Genomic DNA, 26,593 nt, shown 5'->3' on the forward strand with positions numbered 1-26,593 from the left:
TAATGTTAGTCTATGGGTAATGTTAGTCTATGGGTAATTGTAGTCTATGGGTAGTGTTAGTCTATGGGTAATTGTAGTCTATGGGTAATGTTAGTCTATGGGCAATGTTAGTCTATGAGTAATGTTAGTCTATGGGTAATGTTAGTCTATGGGAAATGTTAGTCTATGGGTAGTGTTAGTCTATGGGTAATGTTAGTCTATGGGTAATGTGAGTCTATGGGTAATGTGAGTCTATGGGTAATGTTAGTCTATGGGTTATTGTAGTCTATGGGTAGTGTTAGTCTATGGGTAGTGTTAGTCTATGGGTAATGTTAGTCTATGGGTTATTGTAGTCTATGGGTAGTGTTAGTCTATGGGCAATGTTAGTCTATGGGTAATGTGAGTCTATGGGTAGTGTTAGTCTATGGGTAGTGTTAGTCTATGGGTAGTGTTAGTCTATGGGTAATGTGAGTCTATGGGTAATCTTAGTCTATGGGTAATGTTAGTCTAAGGGTAATGTTAGTCTATGGGTAATGTTAGTCTATGGGTAATGTTAGTCTAAGGGTAATGTTAGTCTATGGGTAATGTTAGTCTATGGGTAATGTGAGTCTATGGGTAGTGTTAATCTTTGGGTAATGTTAGTCTATGGGTAATGTGAGTCTATGGGTAATTGTAGACTAACTCCCTACCATTCCCGCTTCTACCCTCTCTCTCTCTCTTCCTCCTCCCTCCCCCCTCCCTCCTCCCCCACCTCCACCCCTCCTCCTCCCCCCTCCTCCTTCACCTCCCCACCTCCTCCCCCCTCTTTCTTCTCTTCCTCTGCTCCCCTCCCCCCTCCCTCCCCCCTCCTGACCCCCGGGTACTTAAAGAGTCTCGCCAAGATCACAAACCACGGACCACGCGGAGGCGGAGGAGTGGGGACAGAGACACAGAGAGAGACACAGGTAGAGACAGAGAGAGCGAGAGACACAGGTAGAGAGAGAGACAGGGACAGAGACACAGAGAGAGACACAGGTAGAGACAGAGAGAGCGAGAGACACAGGTAGAGAGAGACAGATACAGAGACACAGAGAGAGACACAGGTAGAGACAGAGAGAGCGAGAGACACAGGTAGAGAGAGAGACAGTGACAGACACATAGAGAGACACAGGTAGAGACAGAGAGAGCGAGAGACACAGGTAGAGAGAGAGACAGGGACAGATACACAGAGAGAGACAAAGGTAGAGACAGAGAGAGCGAGAGACACAGGTAGAGAGAGAGAGACAGAGAGAGAGAGACAGTGACAGACACATAGAGAGACACAAGTATAGACAGAGAGAGCGAGAGACACAGGTAGAGAGAGAGAGACAGGGACAGAGACAGAGAGAGCGACACGGAGAGAGAGACAGGGAGAGAGACAGAGAGAGACAGGGAGAGAGACAGAGAGAGACAGGGAGAGAGCGACAGGGAGAGAGAGAGGGACAGAGAGAGAGACAGAGAGAGAGACACAGAGAGACAGGGAGAGAGACAGACAGAGAGACATGGAGAGAGTGACAGGGAGAGCGAGACACAGGTAGAAAGAGACAGGCACAGAGACAGAGATAGAGATTCGGAGAGAGAGAGAGAGACAGGGAGAGAGACACAGAGAGACAGGGAGAGAGACTGGGAGAGAGACAGAGAGAGAGAGACAGAGAGAGAGAGACAGAGACAGAGAGAGACGGAGAGAAACAGGGAGAGAGAGACAGAGAGAGAGACAGACAGAGACACAGAGAGACAGGGAGAAAGAGACAGAGAGACAGAGAGAGATAGAGAGAGAGACACACAGAGAGACAGGGAGAGAGACTGGGAGAGAGACAGAGAGACACAGAGAGACAGGGAGAAAGAGACAGAGAGAGACAGAGACACAGAGAGACAGGGAGAAATAACCAGACCCCTTTAATGCTCACTGCTAGACCACACCGAGGCGACTGACATACACACATACACACACATACACACACACACATACACACATACATACACACATACACATACACACATACACACACACATACACACATACACACACACATACACACACACATACACACACACACCGCGTAAGAAGCGATTCGACCCACGCACGCCAACCGATCAACGTTAGCCGCCGCTAATAATCTTAAGACGCCAATCTTTGAAGCTCGTCATCAATGGCTTTTGTTAGCCTCGGGGATCGATACAGTTGAACTCTTTGTCACTCTCCCCCTGTTATCGATTGCCGATTCTGTCCGCCGCCGGTTGATCGTTCGTCCGGATCTTTGCCGTCGGTTCTGCGAGCTGTCGATCATCGGGGTGGTGGTGGTGGCGGGGGGCGGCTAAATCGGTTAAAATTCGGGCAACGCTGCGACGCGCTTTGCCCATCTGCATCGTCGAAGGAAAACGTTGGGGGCCGTCGGTCGGTCGGTCGGGCGGGCGGGCGGGCGGTCGGGCGGGGGGTGTGTCTTTCTAATCTGGTAGGCGTCACCGGATTTATCAGGGTGTGTCTTTCTAATCTGGTAGGCGTCACCGGATTTATCAGGGTGTGTCTTTCTAATCTGGTAGGCGTCACCGGATTTATCAGGGTGCGTCTTTGTAATTTGGAAGGTGTCACCGGATTAATCAGGGTGTGTCTTTGTAATCTGGTAGGCGTCACCGGATTTATCAGGGTTCGTCTTTGTAATCTGGTAGGTGTCACCGGATTTATCAGGGTGTGTCTTTGTAATCCGGTAGGTGTCACCGGATTTATCAGGGTTCGTCTTTGTAATCTGGTAGGCGTCACCGGATTTATCGGGGTGTGTCTTTGTGATCTGGTAGGCATCACCGGATTAATCAGGGTGTGTCTTTGTAACCCGGTAGGCGTCACCGGATTTATCAGGGTGTGTCTATGTAATCTGGTAGGTGTCACCGGATTTATCAGGGTGTGTCTTTGTAATCCGGTAGGCGTCACCGGATTTATCAGGGTGCGTCTTTGTAACCCGGTAGGCGTCACCGGATTTATCAGGGTGTGTCTTTGTAATCTGGTAGGTGTCACCGGATTTATCAGGGTGTGTCTTTGTAATCTGGTAGGCGTCACCGGATTTATCAGGGTGTGTCTTTGTAATCTGGTAGGCGTCACCGGATTTATCGGGGTGTGTCTTTGTGATCTGGTAGGCATCACCGGATTAATCAGGGTGTGTCTTTGTAACCCGGTAGGCGTCACCGGATTTATCAGGGTGTGTCTATGTAATCTGGTAGGTGTCACCGGATTTATCAGGGTGTGTCTTTGTAATCCGGTAGGCGTCACCGGATTTATCAGGGTGCGTCTTTGTAACCCGGTAGGCGTCACCGGATTTATCAGGGTGTGTCTTTGTAATCTGGTAGGTGTCACCGGATTTATCAGGGTGTGTCTTTGTAATCTGGTAGGCGTCACCGGATTTATCAGGGTGTGTCTTTGTAATCTGGTAGGCGTCACCGGATTTATCAGGGTGTGTCTTTGTAATCTGGTAGGTGTCACCGGATTTATCAGGGTGTGTCTTTGTAATCTGGTAGGCGTCACCGGATTTATCAGGGTGTGTCTTTGTAATCTGGTAGGTGTCACCGGATTTATCAGGGTGCGTCTTTGTAACCCGGTAGGCGTCACCGGATTTATCAGGGTGTGTCTTTGTAATCTGGTAGGTGTCACCGGATTTATCAGGGTGTGTCTTTGTAATCTGGTAGGCGTCACCGGATTTATCAGGGTGTGTCTTTGTAATCTGGTAGGCGTCACCGGATTTATCAGGGTGTGTCTTTGTAATCTGGTAGGTGTCACCGGATTTATCAGGGTGTGTCTTTGTAATCTGGTAGGCGTCACCGGATTTATCAGGGTGTGTCTTTGTAATCTGGTAGGTGTCACCGGATTTATCAGGGTGTGTCTTTGTAATCTGGTAGGCGTCACCGGATTTATCAGGGTGTGTCTTTGTAATTTGGTAGGCGTCACCGGATTTATCAGGGTGTGTCTTTGTAATCTGGTAGGCGTCACCGGATTTATCAGGGTTCGTCTTTGTAGCCTGGTAGGTGTCACCGGATTTGATTAACTTTATCGGGGCAAATCTTGAAATCCGGTAGGCGTAACCGGATTTGATTAACTTTTTCGGGGCAAATCTTGTAATCCGGTAGGCGTCACCGGATATATCGGGGTGCGTCTTTGTAATCCGGTAGGCGTCACCGGATTCGCGTAACTTTACCTGCTGCATCTTGCACGCGTGCGTGTGTGACCAGATCTATGTAATTTCATTAACACCTGGGCAGACGCCCCTTTGGGGCACCGTCTTACTTTCCAGAGCGTCTCATAACCTGGGGACTCCGGCCAAAGAACATCGCAGGCCTCACGACGATCAGCTCGTCGATGACCGCTGAAAAGCCTCTCAATTCCGTCATCGCGATCGGTAAATTCCACCGAGGTTTCGCTGATTAGCCCACGACAATGACCACTCCTGCCGCCGTGCTGAGGATCGTCAATTGGGAGATCGTTCACCTGCTTAATTGGGAGATTGTTGACCTCTTAACTTGTAGATTGTTCACCTGTTAATTGGGAGATCGGTCACCTGCTCATTGGGAGAGCGTTCACCTGCCAATTGGGAGATTGTTCAACTCTTACTTGGGAGATCGTTCACCTCTTAATTTGGAGATAGTTCACCTCTTAATTTGGAGATAGTTCACCTCTTAATTTGGAGATAGTTCACCTCTTACTTGGGAGATCGTTCACCTCTTAATTTGGAGATAGTTCACCTCTTAATTTGGAGATAGTTCACCTCTTAATTTGGAGATAGTTCACCTGTTCAGGTGGGCCCGTACCCCGACGCGAGACCAACGCCCGCCGACCCAAATTCACTCGAATTCCAAGCGCCCTTGATCATCCCGCTGATAGCCCGCCTATGAAACTCCCGTCAATACCCGATTCCGATTCGTGAGTAGCCGCCCGAGCCAGAGGCCACGTGGGTTTGGTGGTATTTTTGTTTTTTTCGTGAGAAATCCCAGCATCTTTTTTTAAATTTTCACGCGCGTCGGTTAGACACATGTTAAGATATTGCAATTGTCGTCACCGCGATTTTTAAAACGACGGTAAAAATTTAAAAGTGAACGCCACGTCGCTTAAATCGATTCAAATCCTCCCCCCCCCCCCCCCCCGCCGCCCCGTGCGACCAGCAAACCCGATGCCAGGCGCCGACCACTCGGTCGTCGCGGGTGTCAACTGCCCGCGGGGCAACACTCGACTCTGCCAGCCACCGCCGCCGCCGGGCGGAGGGGCCGAGTTTGCCTCCCGAGCGGGGGGCTCGGGGACGGCCCGGCAGAAGCAGAAGCGGTGCCGGACGACGTTCACGAGCCACCAGCTGACGGAGCTTGAGGTTGTCTTCCGGAGGTCGCACTACCCGGACGTGTTCCTCAGGTGAGTTGGCGGCACCGGTTGCGTCTCCAGCATCACCACCATCGCCACCATCACCACCATCACCAGCATCACCACCGGTGACATCTCCACCATCACCACCATCACCACCATCACCACCGATGACGTCTCCACCATCACCACCATCACCACCATTACCAGCATCACCACAATCACCACCATCACCAGCGGTGACGGTCTCCACCATCGCCACCATCACCACCATCACCAGCGGTGACGGTCTCCACCATCGCCACCATCACCACCATCACCACCATCACCAGCATCACCACCGATGACGTCTCCACCATCACCACCATCAACCACAATCACCACCAGTGGCATCTCCACCATCACCACCATCACCACCAGTACTATCATCCTCTTCACGACCAATATGCATAACAGTTTTTTGTTTGAATCAGATCACCTAAATCTAAATGCGTGCCGTCGTTAAACCCGCCGCCGCCACCCAACACGGCCAGTCCGCTAGCCCAGGGGTCTGGGACCGGTACCGGTCCGTGGCCTGTTAGGAACCGGACCGCACAGCAGCAGGAGGTGAGAGCGGTGAGTCCGATCACGTGGCCCGCCCCCATCGTTTTATTATTTACCACTTCCGTCCGCGCCTCTTTCCCACACTGCGAACTTGTCTCAGTCGCGGTGTTGGTATGAAGCCCACAAGCTCTAACCCCTAGTAGCCACAATGAGTAAGCCCACAAGCTCTAACCCCTAGTAACCACAATGAGTAAGCCCACGAGCTAACCCCTAGTAGCCACAAGGAGTAAACCCACGAGCTCTAACCCCTAGTAGCCACAATGAGTAAGCCCACGAGCTCTAACCCCTAGTAGACACAAGGAGTAAGCCCACAAGCTCTAACCCCTAGTAGCCACAATGAGTAAGCCCACAAGCTCTAGCCCCCTAGTAGCCACAAGGAGTAAGCCCACAAGCTCTAACCCCGAGTAGCCACAACGAGTAAGCCCACAAGCTCTAACCCCTAGTAGCCACAATGAGTAAGCTCACAAGCTCTAACACCTAGTAGCCACAGTGAGTAAGCCCACAAGCTCTAACCCCTAGTAGCCACAATGAGTAAGCCCACAAGCTCTAACCCCTAGTAGCCACAATGAGTAAGCCCACAAGCTCTAACCCCTAGTAGCCACAATGAGTAAGCCCACAAGCTCTAACCCCTAGTAGCCACAAGGAGTAACCCCACAAGCTCTAACCCCCTAGTAGCCACAAGGAGTAACCACACAAGCTCTAACCCCTAATAGCCACAATGAGTAAGCCCACAAGCTCTAACCCCTAGTAGCCACAAAGAGTAAGCCCACAAGCTCTAACCCCGAGTAGCCACAATGAGTTAGCCCACAAGCTCTAACCCCCTAGTAGCCACAAAGAGTAAGCCCACAAGCGCTAACCTCTAGTAGCCACAATGAGTAAGCCCACAAGCTCTAACCCCCGAGTAGCCACAATGAGTAAGCCCACAAGCTAACCCCTAGTAGCCACAATGAGTTAGCCCACAAGCTCTAACCCCTAGTAGCCACAATGAGTTAGCCCACAAGCTCTAACCCCTAGTAGCCACAATGAGTAAGCCCACAAGCTCTAACCCCTAGTAGCCACAATGAGTAAGCCCACAAGCTCTAACCCCGAGTAGCCACAAGGAGTAAGCCTACAAGCTCTAACCCCTAGTAGCCACAAGGAGTAAGCCCACAAGCTCTAACCCCTAGTAGCCACAATGAGTAAGCCCACAAGCTCTAACCCCTAGTAGCCACAATGAGTAAGCCCACAAGCTCTAACCCCTAGTAGCCACAATGAGTAAGCCCACAAGCTAACCCCTAGTAGTCACGATGAGTAAGCCCACAAGCTCTAACCCCTAGTAGCCACAATGAGTAAGCCCACAAGCTCTAACCCCTAGTAGCCACAATGAGTAAGCCCACAAGCTCTAACCCCTAGTAGCCACAAGGAGTTAGCCCACAAGCGCTAACCCCTAGTAGCCACAATGAGTAAGCCCACAAGCTCTAACCCCTAGTAGCCACAAGGAGTAACCACACAAGCTCTAACCCCCTAGTAGCCACAATGAGTAACCCCACAAGCTCTAACCCCTAGTAGCCACAAGGAGTTAGCCCACGAGCACTAACCCCCGAGTAGCCACAAGGAGTAAGCCCACGAGCTCTAACCCCTAGTAGCCACAAGGAGTAAGCCCACGAACACTAACCCCTAGTAGCCACAATGAGTTAGCCCACAAGCTCTAACCCCTAGTAGCCACAATGAGTAAGCCCACAAGCTCTAACCCCTAGTAGCCACAAGGAGTAATAATCAAAAGGGGGGGAAAGACCCAATGATGACCACCCCCCCACACCTCCGGTCCGTGAAAAAATTGTCTTCCACGAAACCGCTCCCTGGTGCCAAAAAGATTGGGGACCGCTGGGTTAATGGGCTTGTAACGTCAACCAACACGTCGCCAAGTATTTCGCTTACGAGTTCACTCACAGGCTTGCGGCGTGTGGGAGCGTTTAACCAACAGCGACATTTGTACAAATTCGAGCAGCAATATGGGACATTTCTCGCCGGTATCAAAATACAAGAATAGGTTCAATCTTGATTTGAAGCTTTCCTGACCAGCCCCCCTCATTAATAATCATGAACAGGTGACGTCCTCCAAATGGACACCCCCCCCCTTTTCCATTAATAATAATTAGCGGGTGACGTCACTCCAAATTGGGGGGGCGTCAACTCACAGCCCTCAGAACCCTCACGTCATCACGTGATCTCCGTGACGCTGCTGAGACATTGAAGTAAAAAGGACGCCGTGATGAACAAGGGATTATAACCTTCAAATGACACGAGTCTGCGTCATCGCGGCCTTACAAATTGCACACCGGTGACACCTCCACCATCACCACCATCGCCACAGTCACTGCCAGTGACATCTCTCAACGAATGGTTGCAATGAATATCAATGTCACGGGCTGCTTTTCGCTTGCAAGTTTCAGATTTGCTACGATGCGCCCTCGACTTGAAGCTTTCGTGACTGCAGGAATCCATGCTCTTTGGTTCTTTCGGTAAAGCCACGTAGGTGGACATGGAAAACGAATTAAAAAAATAACTATTTATAGCACGTAGGTAGACACGGAAAACGAAATATAAAATATTTTTTTCTATTTCGTTCAATTTTTTCTATTTCGTTTATTTTTTCTACCTCCGCGACTTTACCGAAATAACCAAAGGGAATGGTTTCTTAACCTTTCAGGCCATCGTAAAACAGGCGGTGTTGAGATGTTTAAAACACCAAATGGAAACCTTTTGCAGGGAATCCTTATCTGCACGGTACTTATGGTGAACATGCACACACCAAAACACACACTCTGGTAGTATATGATGATGATGATTATGATGATGATTATGATGATGCATCGGCTTTGAAACTCATTGGTCCACACTGGAGGCCGAAGCCTTCTTTAGGGCCTAGTCTCAAACGGTGTAAGACCCCAGAGGACTATGCCAAAAGGCGAACAGCACCAGGACAATGCCACTATCAGGAGCATTGAGAGCTCGGGGTTGAGCGGCTACATTTTGGGCCCTCCCTTGCCACTATCAAAATACAAGAGCAGGTCTTGCCCTTTCTGACAATTAAAACAGCTGTGTTAAGATGTTGAAACACCAAGCAGAATCCTTTATCAAGGGATCAGGTGCTGCACTAACCACATATGCTTGTGGGGAACATGCAAATAAAAAAAATGACATGGTTCACTCCAGCGCTGTCCTCCAGACATTCTCGTCCCTTCACCTGATGAAGGCCGCTTGTGTTGTGGCTGAAACGTCGTGAGAATATTATTGTGTTATTTTATTTTATCAATTTATTATTTTATTCTCATTCTACGTGGTGACTTTACCGAAAGAACCAAAGAAGATGAATCCTTGCAGTCACGAAAGCTTTAAATCGAAATGGTTTGGTTAGTATATGATGCATTTTGGCCGTATAAGTTCGACCCCGACGCCTGCTGCTGTACATTTGGAGTTTGGGTCTCTGTCTGTCTCTCTCTCTTTCTCTCTCCCCGTGGTCACGGGGTATTTTTCTTCGTGTCCTCCGGTTTCTTCCTTCTACATTTGAGAATCGACGTCAAGCGTTTCCAGTTTTTGTCTGCCGCTATACATTTCTGTGGGTCTCTGTGGTTCTACATGGGTCTCTGGAACTACGTGGGTCTCTGGGTCTCTAAGTGTGGGTCTCTGTGGGTCACTGTGGGTCACTGTGGGTCTCTGTGGGTCTCTATGGTTCTACATGGGTCTCAGGATCTACGTGGGTCTCTGGGTCTCTAAGTGTGGGTCTCTGTGGGTCTCTATGGTTCTACATGAGTCTCTGGATCTACGTGGGTCTCTGGGTCTCTATGTGTGGGTCTCTGTGGGTCTCTATGGTTCTACATGAGTCTCTGGATCTACGTGGGTCTCTGGGTCTCTAAGTGTGGGTCTCTGTGGATCACTGTGGGTCACTGTGGGTCTCTGTGGGTCTCTGTGGGTCGCTATGGTTCTACATGGGTCTCAGGATCTACGTGGGTCTCTGGGTCTCTAAGTGTGGGTCTCTGTGGTTCTACATGAGTCTCTAGATCTACGTGGGTCTATGGGAATCTAAGTGTGGGTCATTGTGGGTCGCTATGGTTCTACATGGGTCTCAGGATCTACGTGGGTCTATGGGAATCTAAGTGTGGGTCATTGTGGGTCTCTATGGTTCTACATGAGTCTCTGGATCTACGTGGGTCTATGGGTCTCTAAGTGTGGGTCTCTGTGGGTGTATCTGGTTCTACATGAGTCTCTAGATCTACGTGGGTCTCTGGGTCTCTAAGTGTGGGTCTCTGTGGGTCACTATGGGTCACTGTGGGTCTCTGTGGGTCTCTGTGGGTCGCTATGGTTCTACATGGGTCTCAGGATCTACGTGGGTCTATGGGAATCTAAGTGTGGGTCATTGTGGGTCTCTATGGTTCTACATGAGTCTCTGGATCTACGTGGGTCTATGGGTCTCTAAGTGTGGGTCTCTGTGGGTCTCTATGGTTCTACATGAGTCTCTGGATCTACGTGGGTCTCTGGGTCTCTAAGTGTGGGTCTCTGTGGGTGTATCTGGTTCTACATGAGTCTCTGGATCTACGTGGGTCTCTGGGTCTCTAAGTGTGGGTCTCTGTGGGTCTCTATGGTTCTACATGAGTCTCTAGATCTACGTGGGTCTCTGGGTCTCTAAGTGTGGGTCTCTGTGGTTCTACATGAGTCTCTAGATCTACGTGGGTCTCTGGGTCTCTAAGTGTGGGTCTCTGTGGGTCTCTATGGTTCTACATGAGTCTCTAGATCTACGTGGGTCTATGGGTATCTGAGTGTGGGTCTCTGTGGGTCTCTATGGTTCTACATGAGTCTCAGGATCTACGTGGGTCTATGAGTCTCTAAGTGTGGGTCTCTGTGGGTCTCTGTGGTTCTACATGAGTCTCTGGATCTACGTGGGTATATGGGTATCTAAGTGTGGGTCTCTGTGGGTCTCCATGGTTCTACATGAGTCTCTGGATCTACGTGGGTCTATGGGTCTCTAAGTGTGGATCTCTGTGGGTCTCTGTGGGTCACTGTGGGTCTCTGGCTCTCTGTGGGTCTCTGTGGGTCTCTGTGGGTCACTGTGGGTCTCTGTGGGTCACTGTGGGTCTCTGTGGGTCACTGTGGGTCTCTGTGGGTCACTGTGGGTCTCTGTGGGTCACTGTGGGTCTCTGTGGGTCACTGTGGGTCTCTGTGGGTCACTGTGGGTCTCTGGGTCACTGTGGGTCTCTGTGGGTCACTGTGGGTCACTGTGGGTCACTGTGGGTCTCTGTGGGTCACTGTGGGTCTCTGGGTCTCTGTGGGTCTCTGTGGGTCTCTGTGGATCTCTGTGGGTCTCTATGGGTCTCTATGGGTCTCTGTGGGTCTCTGTGGATCTCTGTGGGTCTCTGTGGGTCACTGTGGGTCTCTGTGGGTCACTGTGGGTCTCTGGGTCACTGTGGGTCACTGTGGGTCTCTGTGGGTCACTGTGGGTCTCTGTGGGTCTCTATGGGTCTCTGGGTCTCTGTGGGTCTCTGTGGATCTCTGTGGGTCTCTCTGGGTCTCTGTGGGTCACTGTGGGTCTCTGGGTCACTGTGGGTCACTGTGGGTCTCTGTGGGTCACTGTGGGTCTCTGTGGATCTCTGTGGATCTCTGGGTCTCTGGGTCACTGTGGGTCACTGTGGGTCTCTGTGGGTCACTGTGGGTCTCTGTGGGTCTCTATGGGTCTCTGGGTCTCTGTGGGTCTCTGTGGATCTCTGTGGGTCTCTCTGGGTCTCTGTGGGTCACTGTGGGTCTCTGGGTCACTGTGGGTCACTGTGGGTCTCTGTGGGTCTCTGTGGGTCTCTGTGGGTCACTGTGGGTCACTGTGGGTCTCTGGGTCTCTGTGGGTCTCTGTGGATCTCTGTGGGTCTCTGTGGGTCTCTGTGGGTCTCTGTGGGTCTCTGTGGATCTCTGTGGGTCTCTGTGGGTCTCTGTGGGTCTCTGTGGATCTCTGTGGGTCTCTGTGGGTCACTGTGGGTCTCTATGGGTGTCTGTGGCTCTGTAGAAACACGCGTTTAGAGCATTTGGCTGCTATAAATTTCCACGCGATGATGATGATATCAGCCACTTGATTGAGCCACAATCTGCCATGGCGAGGTGTCGCTTCTGTGACACCAGCTACTGCGTATTTGCTCAGTAGGGCCTTACACGGGGTAAAATAACAAGTTTAGTTCGAGTTTAAACGAGCTGGTTAGTGATGGTGATGTCACTGCTATCTCTCTGTCTCTCTCTGTCTGTCTCTCTGTCTCTCTCTGTCTATCTGTCTCTCTCTCTGTCTCTCTCTCTGTCTCTCTCTGTGTCTCTCTGTCTCTCTCTGTCTATCTCTCTCTGTGTCTTTCTGTCTCTGTCTCTCTGTCTCTCTCTTTCTGTGTCTCTCTCTGTCTCTCTGTCTCTGTCTCTCTGTCTCTCTTTGTCTGTCTCTCTGTCTCTCTCTCTCTCTGTCTGTCTCTCTGTCTCTCTCTCTGTGTCTCTCTGTCTCTCTCTGTCTCTTTGTCTCTCTCTCTGTCTCTCTCTGTCTGTCTCTCTATCTCTGTCTCTCTCTCTGTCTGTCTCTCTGTCTCTCTCTGTGTCTCTCTGTCTGTCTCTCTGTCTCTCTCACTGTCTCTCTCTCTCTGTGTCTCTCTCTGTGTCTCTCTCTGTGTCTCTCTGTCTCTCTGTGTCTCTTTCTCTCTGTGTGTCTCTCTCTCTGTCTATCTCTCTCTGTCTGTCTCTCTGTCTGTCTGTCTGTCTGTCTCTCTCTGTCTCTCTCTCTGTCTCTCTCTGTCTCTCTGTCTCTCTCTGTCTCTCTGTCTCTCTCTGTCTCTCTCTCTGTCTGTCTCTCTGTCTCTGTCTCTCTCTGTCTCTCTCTCTCTGTGTCTGTCTCTCTCTCTGTGTCTCTCTGTCTCTCTCTGTGTCTCTCTGTCTCTCTCTCTGTCTCTCTGTCTCTCTCTGTCTCTCTGTCTCTCTCTGTCTCTCTCTCTGTCTGTCTCTCTGTCTCTGTCTCTCTCTCTGTCTCTCTCTCTGTCTCTTTCTGTCTCTGTCTCTCTCTGCAGGGACGAACTCGCAAAGAGCCTGGAGCTCACAGAGTCCCGGGTACAGGTCTGAACCGCACGACCACCGCTAACTAGCCCCGCTAACTAACACCACTAACTACCACCGCTAACTAGCACCGCTAACTCACACCGCTAACTAACACCACCCCGCTAACTAGCACCGCTAAATAACACCACCCCGCTAACTAGCACCGCTAACTAGCACCGCTAACTAACACCACCCCGCACACTAGCACCGCTAACTTTCACCGCTAACTAACACCACCCCGCTAACTAGCACCACTAACTAACACCACACCGTTAACTAGCACCGCTAACTAACACCATCCCGCTAACTAACACCACCCCGCTAACTAGCACCGCTAACTAACACCACCCCGCTAACTAGCACCGCTAACTAACACCACACCGCTAACTAGCACCACTAACTAACACCACCCCGCTAACTAACACCACCCCGCTAACTAGCACCGCTAACTAACACCACCCCGCTAACTGCCACAGCAACTATCGCTGTTACTAACTACCACTGTTAATTACCACCACCAGCTACCGCAACCATCATCGCTACTGGCTACCACTATTACTAACTACCACTCCTGCTACTACTAACTAGCGGTAGTTACCACAACTTCCTGCTATTGATATCACCACCACCACTTCCCCGATACTATTCCTTAACTAGCAATACCAACGCTCCTCGTGTGCAATGTTGTGGTGCTGATATTGATGAGGATGATATCAATCATGAGGATATTGACACAAAGCTTCGTATTGGTAATGACGATCAGAATCCTTGTATTGATGACATTGGTTGGCATTAATGGCGTGACAATGATTTATCATTGATTAAGATATTGATCATGATGGCCCATGATATAGCTGTAATGGTGGTGATGATGATCGATGATATTGATTATTGATGATTATATTGGTCGTGATAATCTACATCGATGATGGTCCACGGTACTCACATTGATAATGCTGATCTTGATGCATTATGCCTATTATTGATCATATTGGAAATGATGATGTATGATCGTAATCATAGTATTCATGATGGTGATCGATGATTTTATTGATGGTCAATGGTCATGTCGACGTATGGTTATATTGATCATTGTGTTGATAGTACTGATGATCGTAATTATGATCTATGAAAATATTGATATCGATGATATATTGATGATCGATAATGATCTATGATTTGTGATATAGATGATCTATGATCATATTGCAACTGCTATGTATGACCATATTGATGATATCGATGATATTGATGATAGTCATATAGATGATCTATGATAATATTGATATCGATGATATTATATTGATCTATGATATGTGATGATATATTGATAATATTGATAACGATGATGGTGGTTATGATGGTGATGATGGTGGTGATGATTTTGATGATGGTGGTGATGATGGTGGCGATGGTGGTGGTGATGGTGGTGGTGGTGGTGATGGTGGAGATGGTGGTGGTGATGGTGGTGATGGTGATGATGATGGTGGTGATGGTGATGGTGGTGGTGATGGTGGTGGTGGCGATGGTGGTGGTGTTGATGATGGTGGCGATGGTGGTGGTGGTGATGGTGGAGATGGTGGTGGTGATGGTGGAGATGGTGGTGGTGATGGTGGAGATGGTGATGATGATGGTGGTGATGGTGGTGGTGATAGTGGTGGTGTTGATGATGGTGGCGATGGTGGTGGTGGTGGTGGTGATGGTGGTGGTGGCAATGGTGGTGGTGGTGATGATGATGGTGGTAATGGTTGTGGTGATGGTGGTGATGGTGGCGATGGTGGTGGCGATGGTGGTGATGGTGGTGATGGTGGTGATGGTGGTGGTGATGATGGTGGTGATGGTAGTGATGGTGGTGATGGTGATGGTGGTGATGGTGGTGATGGTGGTGATGGTGGTGGTGATGATGATGATGGTGGTGGTGGTGGTGATGGTGGTGATGGTGTGGTGATGATTATGGTGGTGGTGGTGATGGTGGTGATGATGATGATGATGGTGGTGATGGTGATGGTGTGGTGATGATGATGGTGATGGTGGTGGTGATGATGGTGGTGGTGATGGTGGTGATGGTGTGGTGGTGATGATGATGGTGGTGGTGGTGATGGTGGTGATGGTGTGGTGGTGATGATGATGGTGGTGGTGGTGGTGATGGTGTGGTGGTGATGATGATGGTGGTGGTGGTGGTGATGCTTTCTCCAGGTTTGGTTTCAGAACCGTCGCGCCAAATGGCGCAAGAGAGCAAAAATGTACCAACAATACACTCACCAGCACACTCACCAGCACACTCACCACACTCACCAGCACACTCACCAGGACACTCACCAGGACACTCACCAGGACACTCACCATCAGCACGCTCACCAGCCCGCTCGCCACACTCACCATCACCATGCTCACCAGCACGCTCGCCACACTCACCATCACCACGCTCACCAGCACGCTCGCCACACTCACCATCACCACGCTCACCAGGACACTCACCAGGACACTCACCAGGACACTCACCATCCTCACCACGCTCACCAGCAGGACCGTGGGCAGGCTGCCTTGCTGCCCACGGTGTGCCCCCCGGGACTGCTGCCCGAGAGAGGCGTGACACTGACCCTGAGGATTCCGTCCCTGGCTGAGCACTTCAGAAGGTCAGCCCTCTTGTCCACTGCTTGACTCAACGCGATTTAGGGGCCGTCCATGAATGACGTCACGCACCTGGGGGGGGGGGGGGAGGGGTCAGACATTTGTGACGATGTGTGACGATGGGGGGGGTGGGAGTTTAAGAAATGTGACGTCACATCAAAACGCGCAACTTTATAAATAAATATGGAAAACACGTTCCACTTAATTAATTAGACTTTTTGATAAATGTTTTCTCCTACAACATCAGAGTGCAGCGCCACATTGAATACGCACTACAATGACGATAGTTTAAAGCGAGTTGAAGCATGTTTTATTTTCTGGAAATATGGTTTTGGGGGCGTGGCGGGGGGGGGGGGTCTGTCTGACTTTTTGTGACGTGGGGGGGGGGGGTCAAAAAGCGTCCAAAATCGCGTGACGTCATTTATGGACGGCCCCAACAGGGCTACCGACATAAACGTACACACGCACTAACTAGACCTCAACAGGGCTAGCGACATAAACGTCTACGCGCACTAACTAGACCCCAACAGGGCTAGCGACATAAACGTACACACGCACTAACTAGACCTCAACAGGGCTAGCGACATAAACGTACACACGCACTAACTAGACCCCAACAGGGCTAGCGACATAAACGTACACACGCACTAACTAGGCCCCAACAGGGCTAGCGACATAAACGTACACACGCACTAACTAGACCCCAACAGGGCTAGCGACATAAACGTACACACGCACTAACTAGGCCCCAACAGGGCTAGCGACATAAACGTACACACGCACTAACTAGACCCCAACAAGGCTAGCGACATAAACGTACACACGCACTAACTAGACCCCAACAGGGCTAGTGACATAAACGTACACACGCACTAACTAGACCCCAACAGGGCTAGGGACATAAACGTACACACGCACTAACTAGACCCCAACAGGGCTAGCGACATAAACGTACACACGCACTAACTAGACCCCAACAGGGCTAGCGACATAAACGTACACACGCGCTAACTAGACCCCAACAGGGCTAGCGACATAAACGTACACACGCACTAACTAGACCCCAACAGGGCTAGCGACATAAACGTACACACGCGCTAACTAGACCCCAACAGGGCTAGCGACATAAACGTACACACGCACTAACTAGACCCCACAGGGCTAGCGACATAAACGTACACACGCACTAACTAGACCCCAACAGGGCTAGCGACATAAACGTACACACGCACTAACTAGACCCCAACAGGGCTAGCGACATCAACGTACACACGCACTAACTAGACCCCAACAGGGCTAGCGACATAAACGTACACACGCACTAACTAGACCCCAACAGGGCTAGCGACATAAACGTACACACGCACTAACTAGACCCCACAGGGCTAGCGACATAAACGTACACACGCACTAACTAGACCTCAACAAGGCTAGCGACATAAACGTACACACGCGCTAACTACACCCCAACAGGGCTAGCGACATAAACGTACACACGCACTAACTAGACCCCACAGGGCTAGCGACATAAACGTACACACGCACTAACTAGACCCCAACAGGGCTAGCGACATAAACGTACACACGCACTAACTAGACCCCAACAGGGCTAATGACATAAACGTACACACGCACTAACTAGACCCCAACAGGGCTAGCGACATCAACGTACACACGCACTAACTAGACCCCAACAGGGCTAGCGACATAAACGTACACACGCACTAACTAGACCCCAACAGGGCTAGCGACATAAACGTACACACGCACTAACTAGACCCCACAGGGCTAGCGACATAAACGTACACACGCACTAACTAGACCTCAACAAGGCTAGCGACATAAACGTACACACGCGCTAACTACACCCCAACAAGGCTAACGACATAACCGGGTCGGTCAGTAACCTCGTGACTGACCCACGATGCCGAGCGGAGACCGTAGATCGGAGGGACGTGGCGTCCATTCCGAGGACGCTTCGGGGACCGCCCCTTTATGCCCCTGAGCGCGGCCTCGCTCCGCCCTCGGCCACGCCCCCTTCGAGACCTTTCCAGCAGGATCTAGGCCTAGCGCCGCGTGTCCCTCAAGCCCCCCTCCGGCTCCCTCTCCCTACCCTGTCCCGGTCACGTGCCCTCTCGGGCTCACCCAGACTACCACGTCCCGACTTGCCCTCTCTCAGGCCGAGCCAGGCCGATGCCCGCTAGGGCCCCGCTCGCGTGCCGTACTCACTCTGGCCCCAGGGAGAGGTTCCAGATGCACAGTAGCAGTCTTGTGACAGCGCCTGGTTCTAACACCACAGTGACACCCTTAACGTCACTACGTGTGCGTGCTGCGTGTGCGTTGGACTTCTTTCGCACCAACCGTGCTATGTGTGTGTGAACTTTTTTCACATCGTAGGCATGCCAGCCTAGAAACATTTAGGCCCAGCCTAGAAACATTTAGGTTGGGCCTGCCTACGATCCATCCTGAGTTTAACCAGCACGCTGGATTGTGTAAGGAGCTCACAAATCCTTGAAAGATCTGGACACATTCCCATGTCGCCCGCATGCCCAGCGACCGCATGCCCAAGCAGCTTCTGTTTGGCCAGATAGAGGGGGCTAAACGGGCGCGGCATGGGCTGGAGGAGAGATGGAGCTGATGCGGTACAGGAGGATGTGGAGCTGAGTGGATTTGCCGATGTGCGGTACCAGCGGTGTCAAGATCGGCCTATGTGGAGGAGGCTACTGGGCATCTGGAGGCAGTCGCCCTCCAGCAACAACGGAGGGCAGAGGAACGACGCTCTCACAACAACGAGCGGAGCGCCGGGCGGATAAAACTCCACAAATTGGCACAGTAGGGGGGTACAGCTGGTGGTGAATCTACCAGTGGTCATCTCAGTCGGTCAACCCATGGCACCTGCTGGGTCTGTCCCGTGACCTCCTCCTGCCAGCAGCGATCCTTCGACACTTCACGTGTTACCCTCAAAGTGCACCTAGCCTGGCACAGGCGCCGTGGTGACACCACCTTCACTTAGTGGCGAGTGGCGTGGGCACTGGAACTTCTTTCGCACCCTACGTAGCAAACCGCGCTACGTGCCGCCTTCTGCCTGGCAGAGCCAGGGTGTACAACTCCTCCTGGACACCAACCCACGGGTTGCACGCGACCGCTCCCTGCGACCGGTTGCACGCGACCGCCTCCCTGCGATCGGTTGCAGAGACGTCTACCACATTCACGTTGCACGCAACCCATAGAACCGACGACGGTTTAGTTTATTTTGCAATCTCCCCCCCCACCACCACCACCACCTCCCCTCCCCCGGCCCCCCAGGTTCCTGGCCACGCGGTCGCCGCCCACGCCACGATCCGAGGCCGAGGCCGAGGCCACCGTCCTCGCCTGGCGGGCCGTGCCCGGCGAGGCGACGCCGGAGCCCCCGGCGCCTCCGGGCGAGGGCCGGGCTCCGGCCTGCGACCTGGCCGAGCTGCGGGCGTCCAGCATCGCGGCGCTGAGGCTGCGCGCGAGGCAGCACGAGGCGCGCATTCCACGTTCCCGCGCCGGGGCGCAGGACGTCAAGGAGTAGGGCGAGAGGCGCTCGATTAACACCCCATCGGCAGGTGACCCCAAGCGAGCCCGTCCCTACCACAACCCCTACCACCACCACCACCACCACGGGGGGTGGTGGTGGTGTGGGTGGTGATCTGGTAGAATTGGGGAGAGGGCGGCTCATTCCACTTTCCCGCGCCGGGGCCCAGGACGTCAAGGGGTAGGGCGTGGGCGTTCGCTTGCGGCCCCATCGGCAGGTGACCCCAAGCGAGCCAGTCCCGAACACCAACCGGGCGGAGGGAATGTTCTGGAAGGGCCGGTGATGTCCCGGATTGGGGGGGGGGGGGGAGATGTCGGCTCATTCCACATTCCCGCGCCGAGGCCCAGGACGTTAAGAGATCGAGTGTACTTGGCAAATGACTCGCCAACGGGCCCCGACAAAAGAGAGAGAGACGCAAAAATATACAGCAGCAGCAGCAGGCATCGTTAGTGTCCCGGATCAAACCCACGACCTCCTGTAGACCAGGCGAGGTAGTTAACATCTCCTAGCCACCTTGATGATGATAGGGAGAGAGACGCAGACTCCAAATATACAAAAGCAGCAGACATCGTTAGTGTCGGGATCGAACCCACGACCTCCTGTACACCAGGCGAGGTAGTCAACATCTCCTAGCCACCTTGATGATTATAGGGAGAGAGACACAAACTCCGAATATACAGCAGCAGCAGGCATCGTTAGTGTCGGGATCGAACCCACAGCCTCCTGTAGACCAGGCGAGGTAGTTAACATCCTCCAAGCCACCTTGATGATAGGGAGAGAGACACAGACTCCAAATACACAGCAGCAGCAGGCATCGTCAGGGTCGGGGTCGAACCCACGACCTCCTGCACACCAGGCGAGGTAGTCAACATCTCCTGGCCACCGTGGCGCCCGGACAGACGACGCGTGAGAGGAGTCGTGGTGGCGTTTGTCGGCACAGCAAGAGGTCCACGCACACCACGACCATCACCGCCACGCCATTGACCAGGGCGGCCTAGCGGAATCAAACCACCAAGCTCGATCAACAATAATTAAACCACGCCTCCTCCTTATTCTTCTCGCACTGTGCGTTGCTGTTACGGTTTCTCCGCCCAAATAAACTGGACCGTGTTTTCATTTCGCCCCCAACTCAGCTGCTGTGTAGCGGAAATTCGTTTCTTCAGAAGCGACGCGCTCGCCATCGCACGTGATAGCAGCTCGACCAAGTGGCGGATTTTCATCATCACCATCATCATCACCATCATCATCATCACGTGGAGAGTCGTAGCAGCAGCCGAATTACTCTCTGAACGCACAGTGACGTTGATCCCAAACGTAGGAGAGAAAAAGCGGAGGGCCCAGAGAGAAATCCACACGACCACGGAGAGAGACGCAGACTCCAAATATACAGCAGCAGCAGGCATCATCAGGGTCGGGATCGAAGCCACAACCTCCTGCATACCAGGCGAGGTAGTCAACATCTCATAGCCACGGTGATGATGATGATGATGAGAGAGAGACGCAGACTCCAAATATACAGCAGCAGGCATCATCAGGGTCGGGATCGAAGCCACAACCTCCTGCATACCAGGCGAGGTAGTCAACATCTCATAGCCACGGTGATGATGATGATGATGAGAGAGAGACGCAGACTCCAAATATACAGCAGCAGCAGGCATCGTCAGGGTCGGGATCGAAGCCACGACCTCCTGCACGCCAGGCGAGGTAGTCAACATCTCATAGCCACCGTGATGATACACACACGTGTTCGCACACACACACACGTATGTGTGTGTGTGTGAACACGTGTGTGTGTGTGTATCCCACTACCACCCCAATACCACCCCAACCACCCCCTCTGCTTTTCTCCTTTTCGGTGTGCGGCTCTCAATGCCACCTCTCACTCCCCCCCCCCCTCACCCCCCCTCACCCCCCCCCTCACCCCCCCCCACGAGATGGTGTTAGAGCCGGGTGGGAGGGGGGCCCTCCGAGTTTGTGAGAATGCGAAACACTCACGCCTCGGTGAAGCCCAATGGGGATATGGTGGTGGTGGGGGGGGGGGGGGGGGTGGGGGGGTCCACCCACCACCACCCACCACCACCCCCCCGCCCCCCTTCAATTAAGCCGCATTACAAGACGCCCTTTGAGTGTTGGCGGGCGGGCTTTGTGGAAGCAATCATCCAATTAGCTCGCTTGCGTGATCCGCTTAATGGGAAATGGGCTGCTGGCTGTGTGGGGTGCGTGGGGGGCCGACTGGGACCCCCCCCCACCCTCCTGTACCGCGAGCCCCCCACCTTGACGGACCCCACAGAGCAGAGATCCCGTCCAGCCATCATCAACCACCAACCACCATTCACCATCAACCACCATCAACCATCATCAACCACCATCAACCATCAACCACCATCAACCATCAATCACCATCAACCACCATCAACCATCAACCACCATCAACCACCATCCACCATCAACCATCAACCACTATCAACCACCATCAACCATCAACCACCACCATCAACCATCAACTACCACCATCAACCATCAACCACTATCAACCATCAACCATCATCAACCACCATCAACCACCAACCACCATCAACCATCAACCACCATCAACCATCAACCACCATTCACCATCAACCACCATCCACCATCAACCACCAACCACCATTCACCATCAACCACCATCAACCACCATCAACCACCAACCACCATCAACCACCATCAACCACCATCCACCATCAACCATCAACCACCATTCACCATCAACCACCATCAACCACCATTCACTATCAACCACCATCCACCATCAACCACCATTCACCATCAACCACCATCAACCATCAACCACCATCAACCACCATTCACCATCCACCACCATCAACCACCATCAACCATCAACCACCATTCACCATCAACCACCATCAACCATCAACCACCATCAACCACCATTCACCATCCACCACCATCAACCACCATCCACCATCAACCACCATTCACCATCAACCACCATCCACCATCAACCACCATCCAATCCACCATCCACCACCATCATCAACCACCATCCACCATCAACCACCATCAACCACCATCAACCACCATCCACCATCAACCACCATCAACCACCATTCACCATCAACCACCATCAACCATCAACCACCATTCACCATCAACCACCATCAACCATCAACCACCATCAACCACCATTCACCATCCACCACCATCAACCACCATCAACCATCAACCACCATTCACCATCAACCACCATCAACCATCAACCACCATCAACCACCATTCACCATCCACCACCATCAACCACCATCCACCATCAACCACCATTCACCATCAACCACCATTCACCATCAACCACCATCCACCATCAACCACCATCCAATCCACCATCCACCACCATCATCAACCATCAACCACCATCCACCATCAACCACCATCAACCACCATCAACCACCATTCACCATCAACCACCATCAACCACCATTCACCATCAACCACCATTCACCATCAACCACCATTCACCATCAACCATCAACCACCATCAACCACCATTCACCATCAACCACCATCCACCACCATGAACCACCATCAACCACCATTCACCATCAACCACCATCCACCATCACCACGACCTCCTGTACGCCAGGCGAGGTAGTTAACATCTCATAGCCACGGTGGCGCCCCCGATAGGACAATACCCTTCATGTGTGTGGCCAACACCACGCCCGGCCGCCTTTGTCTCTCTCCCACACAACACAAGAGACAAAGACTCTCCCCCCACCCCCTCCCGTATAGTCTTGAGCAGAGTGTATGGGCGAACGCTATTGGCGATCATCATCATCAGCAGCAGCAGCTGTGAAGGCCGGCAACTGTGGTGGCAAGCGAAGCGGGTGTATGGGCAGCACCGCGCCCGACCGCGTTTGTCTCTCTGTCTCTCTCTCACACACAGAGAGAGAGACAGAGAGAGACAGAGACAGAGACTCACCACACACACGGACAGAGAGACTCACCACACACAGAGAGAGAGACTCACCACACACAGAGAGACTCACCACACAGAGAGACTCACCATACACAGAGAGAGAGAGACTCACCACACACACAGAGAGAGACTCACCACACACAGAGAGAGTGAGAGACTCACCACACACACAGAGAGAGACTCACCACACACACACAGAGAGAGAGACTCACCACACACACACAGAGACTCACCACACAGAGAGAGAGACTCACCACACACACACACAGAGAAACCCACCACACACACACAGAGACAGAGAGACTCACCACACACACACACACAGAGAGACTCACCACACACATAGAGAGAGACAGACAGAGAGACTCACCACACACACAGACTCACCACACACACAGACAGAGAGACTCACCACACACACAGACAGAGAGAGACTAACCACACACACAGAGAGTTCTCCCCACACACAGAGAGAGAGACTCACCACACATACAGAGAGAATCACCACACACACACACAGAGAGACTCACCACACACACAGAGAGACTCACCACACACACACAGAGACTCACCACACACAGAGAGAGACTCACCACACACACAGAGAGACTCACCACACACACACACACAGAGAGACTCACCACACACACAGAGACAGAGAGACTCACCACACACACAGAGAGAGAGACTCACCACACACAGAGAGAGACTCACCACACACACACAGAGAGAGACTCACCACACACACAGAGACAGAGAGACTCACCACACACACACACAGAGAGAGAGAGACTCACCACACACACAGTGAGACAGAGAGACCCACCACACACACACACAGAGACCCACCACACACACAGACAGAGACACCCACCACACACACACAGAGAGACCCACCACACACACAGAGAGACAGAGACACCGACCACACACACACAGAGACCCACCACACACACACACAGAGACTCACCACACACACACAGACAGAGGCACTCACCACACACACACACAGAGACCCACCACACACACAGACAGAGACACCCACCACACACACACAGAGAGACCCACCACACACACACACAGAGACTCACCACACACACACACAGAGACACCCACCACACACACACAGAGACTCACCACACACACACACAGAGACCCACCACACACACACACAGAGAGACCCACCACACACACACACAGACTCACCACACACACACACACAGACCCACCACACACACACACAGAGACACCCACCACACACACACACAGAGACCCACCACACACACACACAGAGACCCACCACACACACACACAGACCCACCACACACACACAGAGACCCACCACACACACACAGAGAGACCCACCACACACACACACAGAGACCCACCACACACACACAGAGACCCACCACACACACACAGAGATCCACCACACACACACACAGAGACCCACCACACACACACAGAGACTCACCACACACACACAGAGACACCCACCACACACACACACACAGAGACACTCACCACACACACAGAGAGACCCACCACACACACAGAGACTCACCACACACACACACAGAGACCCACCACACACACACAGAGACTCACCACACACACAGAGACTCACCACACACACACAGAGACTCACCACACACACACAGACAGAAACACCCACCACACACACACACAGAGACCCACCACACACACACACAGAGACTCACCACACACACACAGAGACTCACCACACACACACAGAGACTCACCACACACACACACAGACCCACCACACACACAGAGACCCACCACACACACAGAGAGCCCCACCACACACACACACACAGACCCACCACACACACACACACAGAGACTCACCACACACACACACAGAGACACCCACCACACACACACACAGAGACCCACCACACACACACAGAGCCCCACCACACACACACACAGAGACCCACCACACACACACACAGAGACTCACCACACACACACACACAGAGACCCACCACACACACACACAGAGACCCACCACACACACAGACAGAGACACCCACCACACACACACAGAGAGACCCACCACACACACAGAGAGACAGAGACACCGACCACACACACACAGAGACCCACCACACACACACACAGAGACTCACCACACACACACAGACAGAGGCACTCACCACACACACACACAGAGACCCACCACACACACAGACAGAGACACCCACCACACACACACAGAGAGACCCACCACACACACACACAGAGACTCACCACACACACACAGAGACACCCACCACACACACACAGAGACTCACCACACACACACACAGAGACCCACCACACACACACACACAGAGACCCACCACACACACACACAGACTCACCACACACACACACAGAGACCCACCACACACACACACAGAGACACCCACGACACACACACACAGAGACCCACCACACACACACACAGAGACCCACCACACACACACACAGACCCACCACACACACACAGAGACCCACCACACACACACAGAGAGACCCACCACACACACACACAGAGACCCACCACACACACACACACAGAGACCCACCACACACACACAGAGATCCACCACACACACACACAGAGACCCACCACACACACACAGAGACTCACCACACACACACAGAGACACCCACCACACACACACACAGAGACACTCACCACACACACAGAGAGACCCACCACACACACAGAGACTCACCACACACACACACAGAGACCCACCACACACACACAGAGACTCACCACACACACAGAGACTCACCACACACACAGAGACTCACCACACACACACAGACAGAAACACCCACCACACACACACACAGAGACCCACCACACACACACACAGAGACTCACCACACACACACAGAGACTCACCACACACACACAGAGACTCACCACACACACACACAGACCCACCACACACACAGAGACCCACCACACACACAGAGAGCCCCACCACACACACACACACAGACCCACCACACACACACACACAGAGACTCACCACACACACACACACAGAGACACCCACCACACACACACACAGAGACCCACCACACACACACAGAGCCCCACCACACACACACACAGAGACCCACCACACACACACACAGAGACTCACCACACACACACACACAGAGACCCACCACACACACACACAGAGACCCACCACACACACACAGAGACACCCACCACACACACACAGAGAGACCCACCACACACACACACAGAGACTCACCACACACACACAGAGACCCACCACACACACAGACACACAGAGACTCACCACACACAGAGACTCACCACACACAGAGACCCACCACACACACACACAGAGACTCACCACACACACACAGAGAGACC

General features: G+C 52.4%; 1 protein-coding gene across 1 annotated transcript; it reads left to right on the forward strand.

Annotated features, from left to right (window-relative positions):
• The first annotated feature begins 3,944 nt into the window (after positions 1 to 3,944).
• On the forward strand, positions 3,945 to 20,333 carry LOC116958061 (uncharacterized). The gene is made up of 5 exons (XM_076055159.1): positions 3,945 to 4,379; positions 5,140 to 5,380; positions 12,988 to 13,033; positions 15,212 to 15,651; positions 18,953 to 20,333. The coding sequence occupies exons 1-5, from the start codon at positions 4,340 to 4,342 to the stop codon at positions 19,200 to 19,202; spliced, it is 1,017 nt and encodes a 338-aa protein (XP_075911274.1). The 5' UTR covers positions 3,945 to 4,339; the 3' UTR covers positions 19,203 to 20,333.
• Positions 20,334 to 26,593: the final 6,260 nt, after the last annotated feature.

Source organism: Petromyzon marinus, chromosome 70, assembly GCF_048934315.1.
Source record: "Petromyzon marinus isolate PM22_M1 ecotype Great Lakes invasive population chromosome 70, UKy_Petmar_22M1.pri1.0, whole genome shotgun sequence".
Taxonomy (NCBI): Eukaryota; Metazoa; Chordata; class Hyperoartia; order Petromyzontiformes; family Petromyzontidae; genus Petromyzon; species Petromyzon marinus.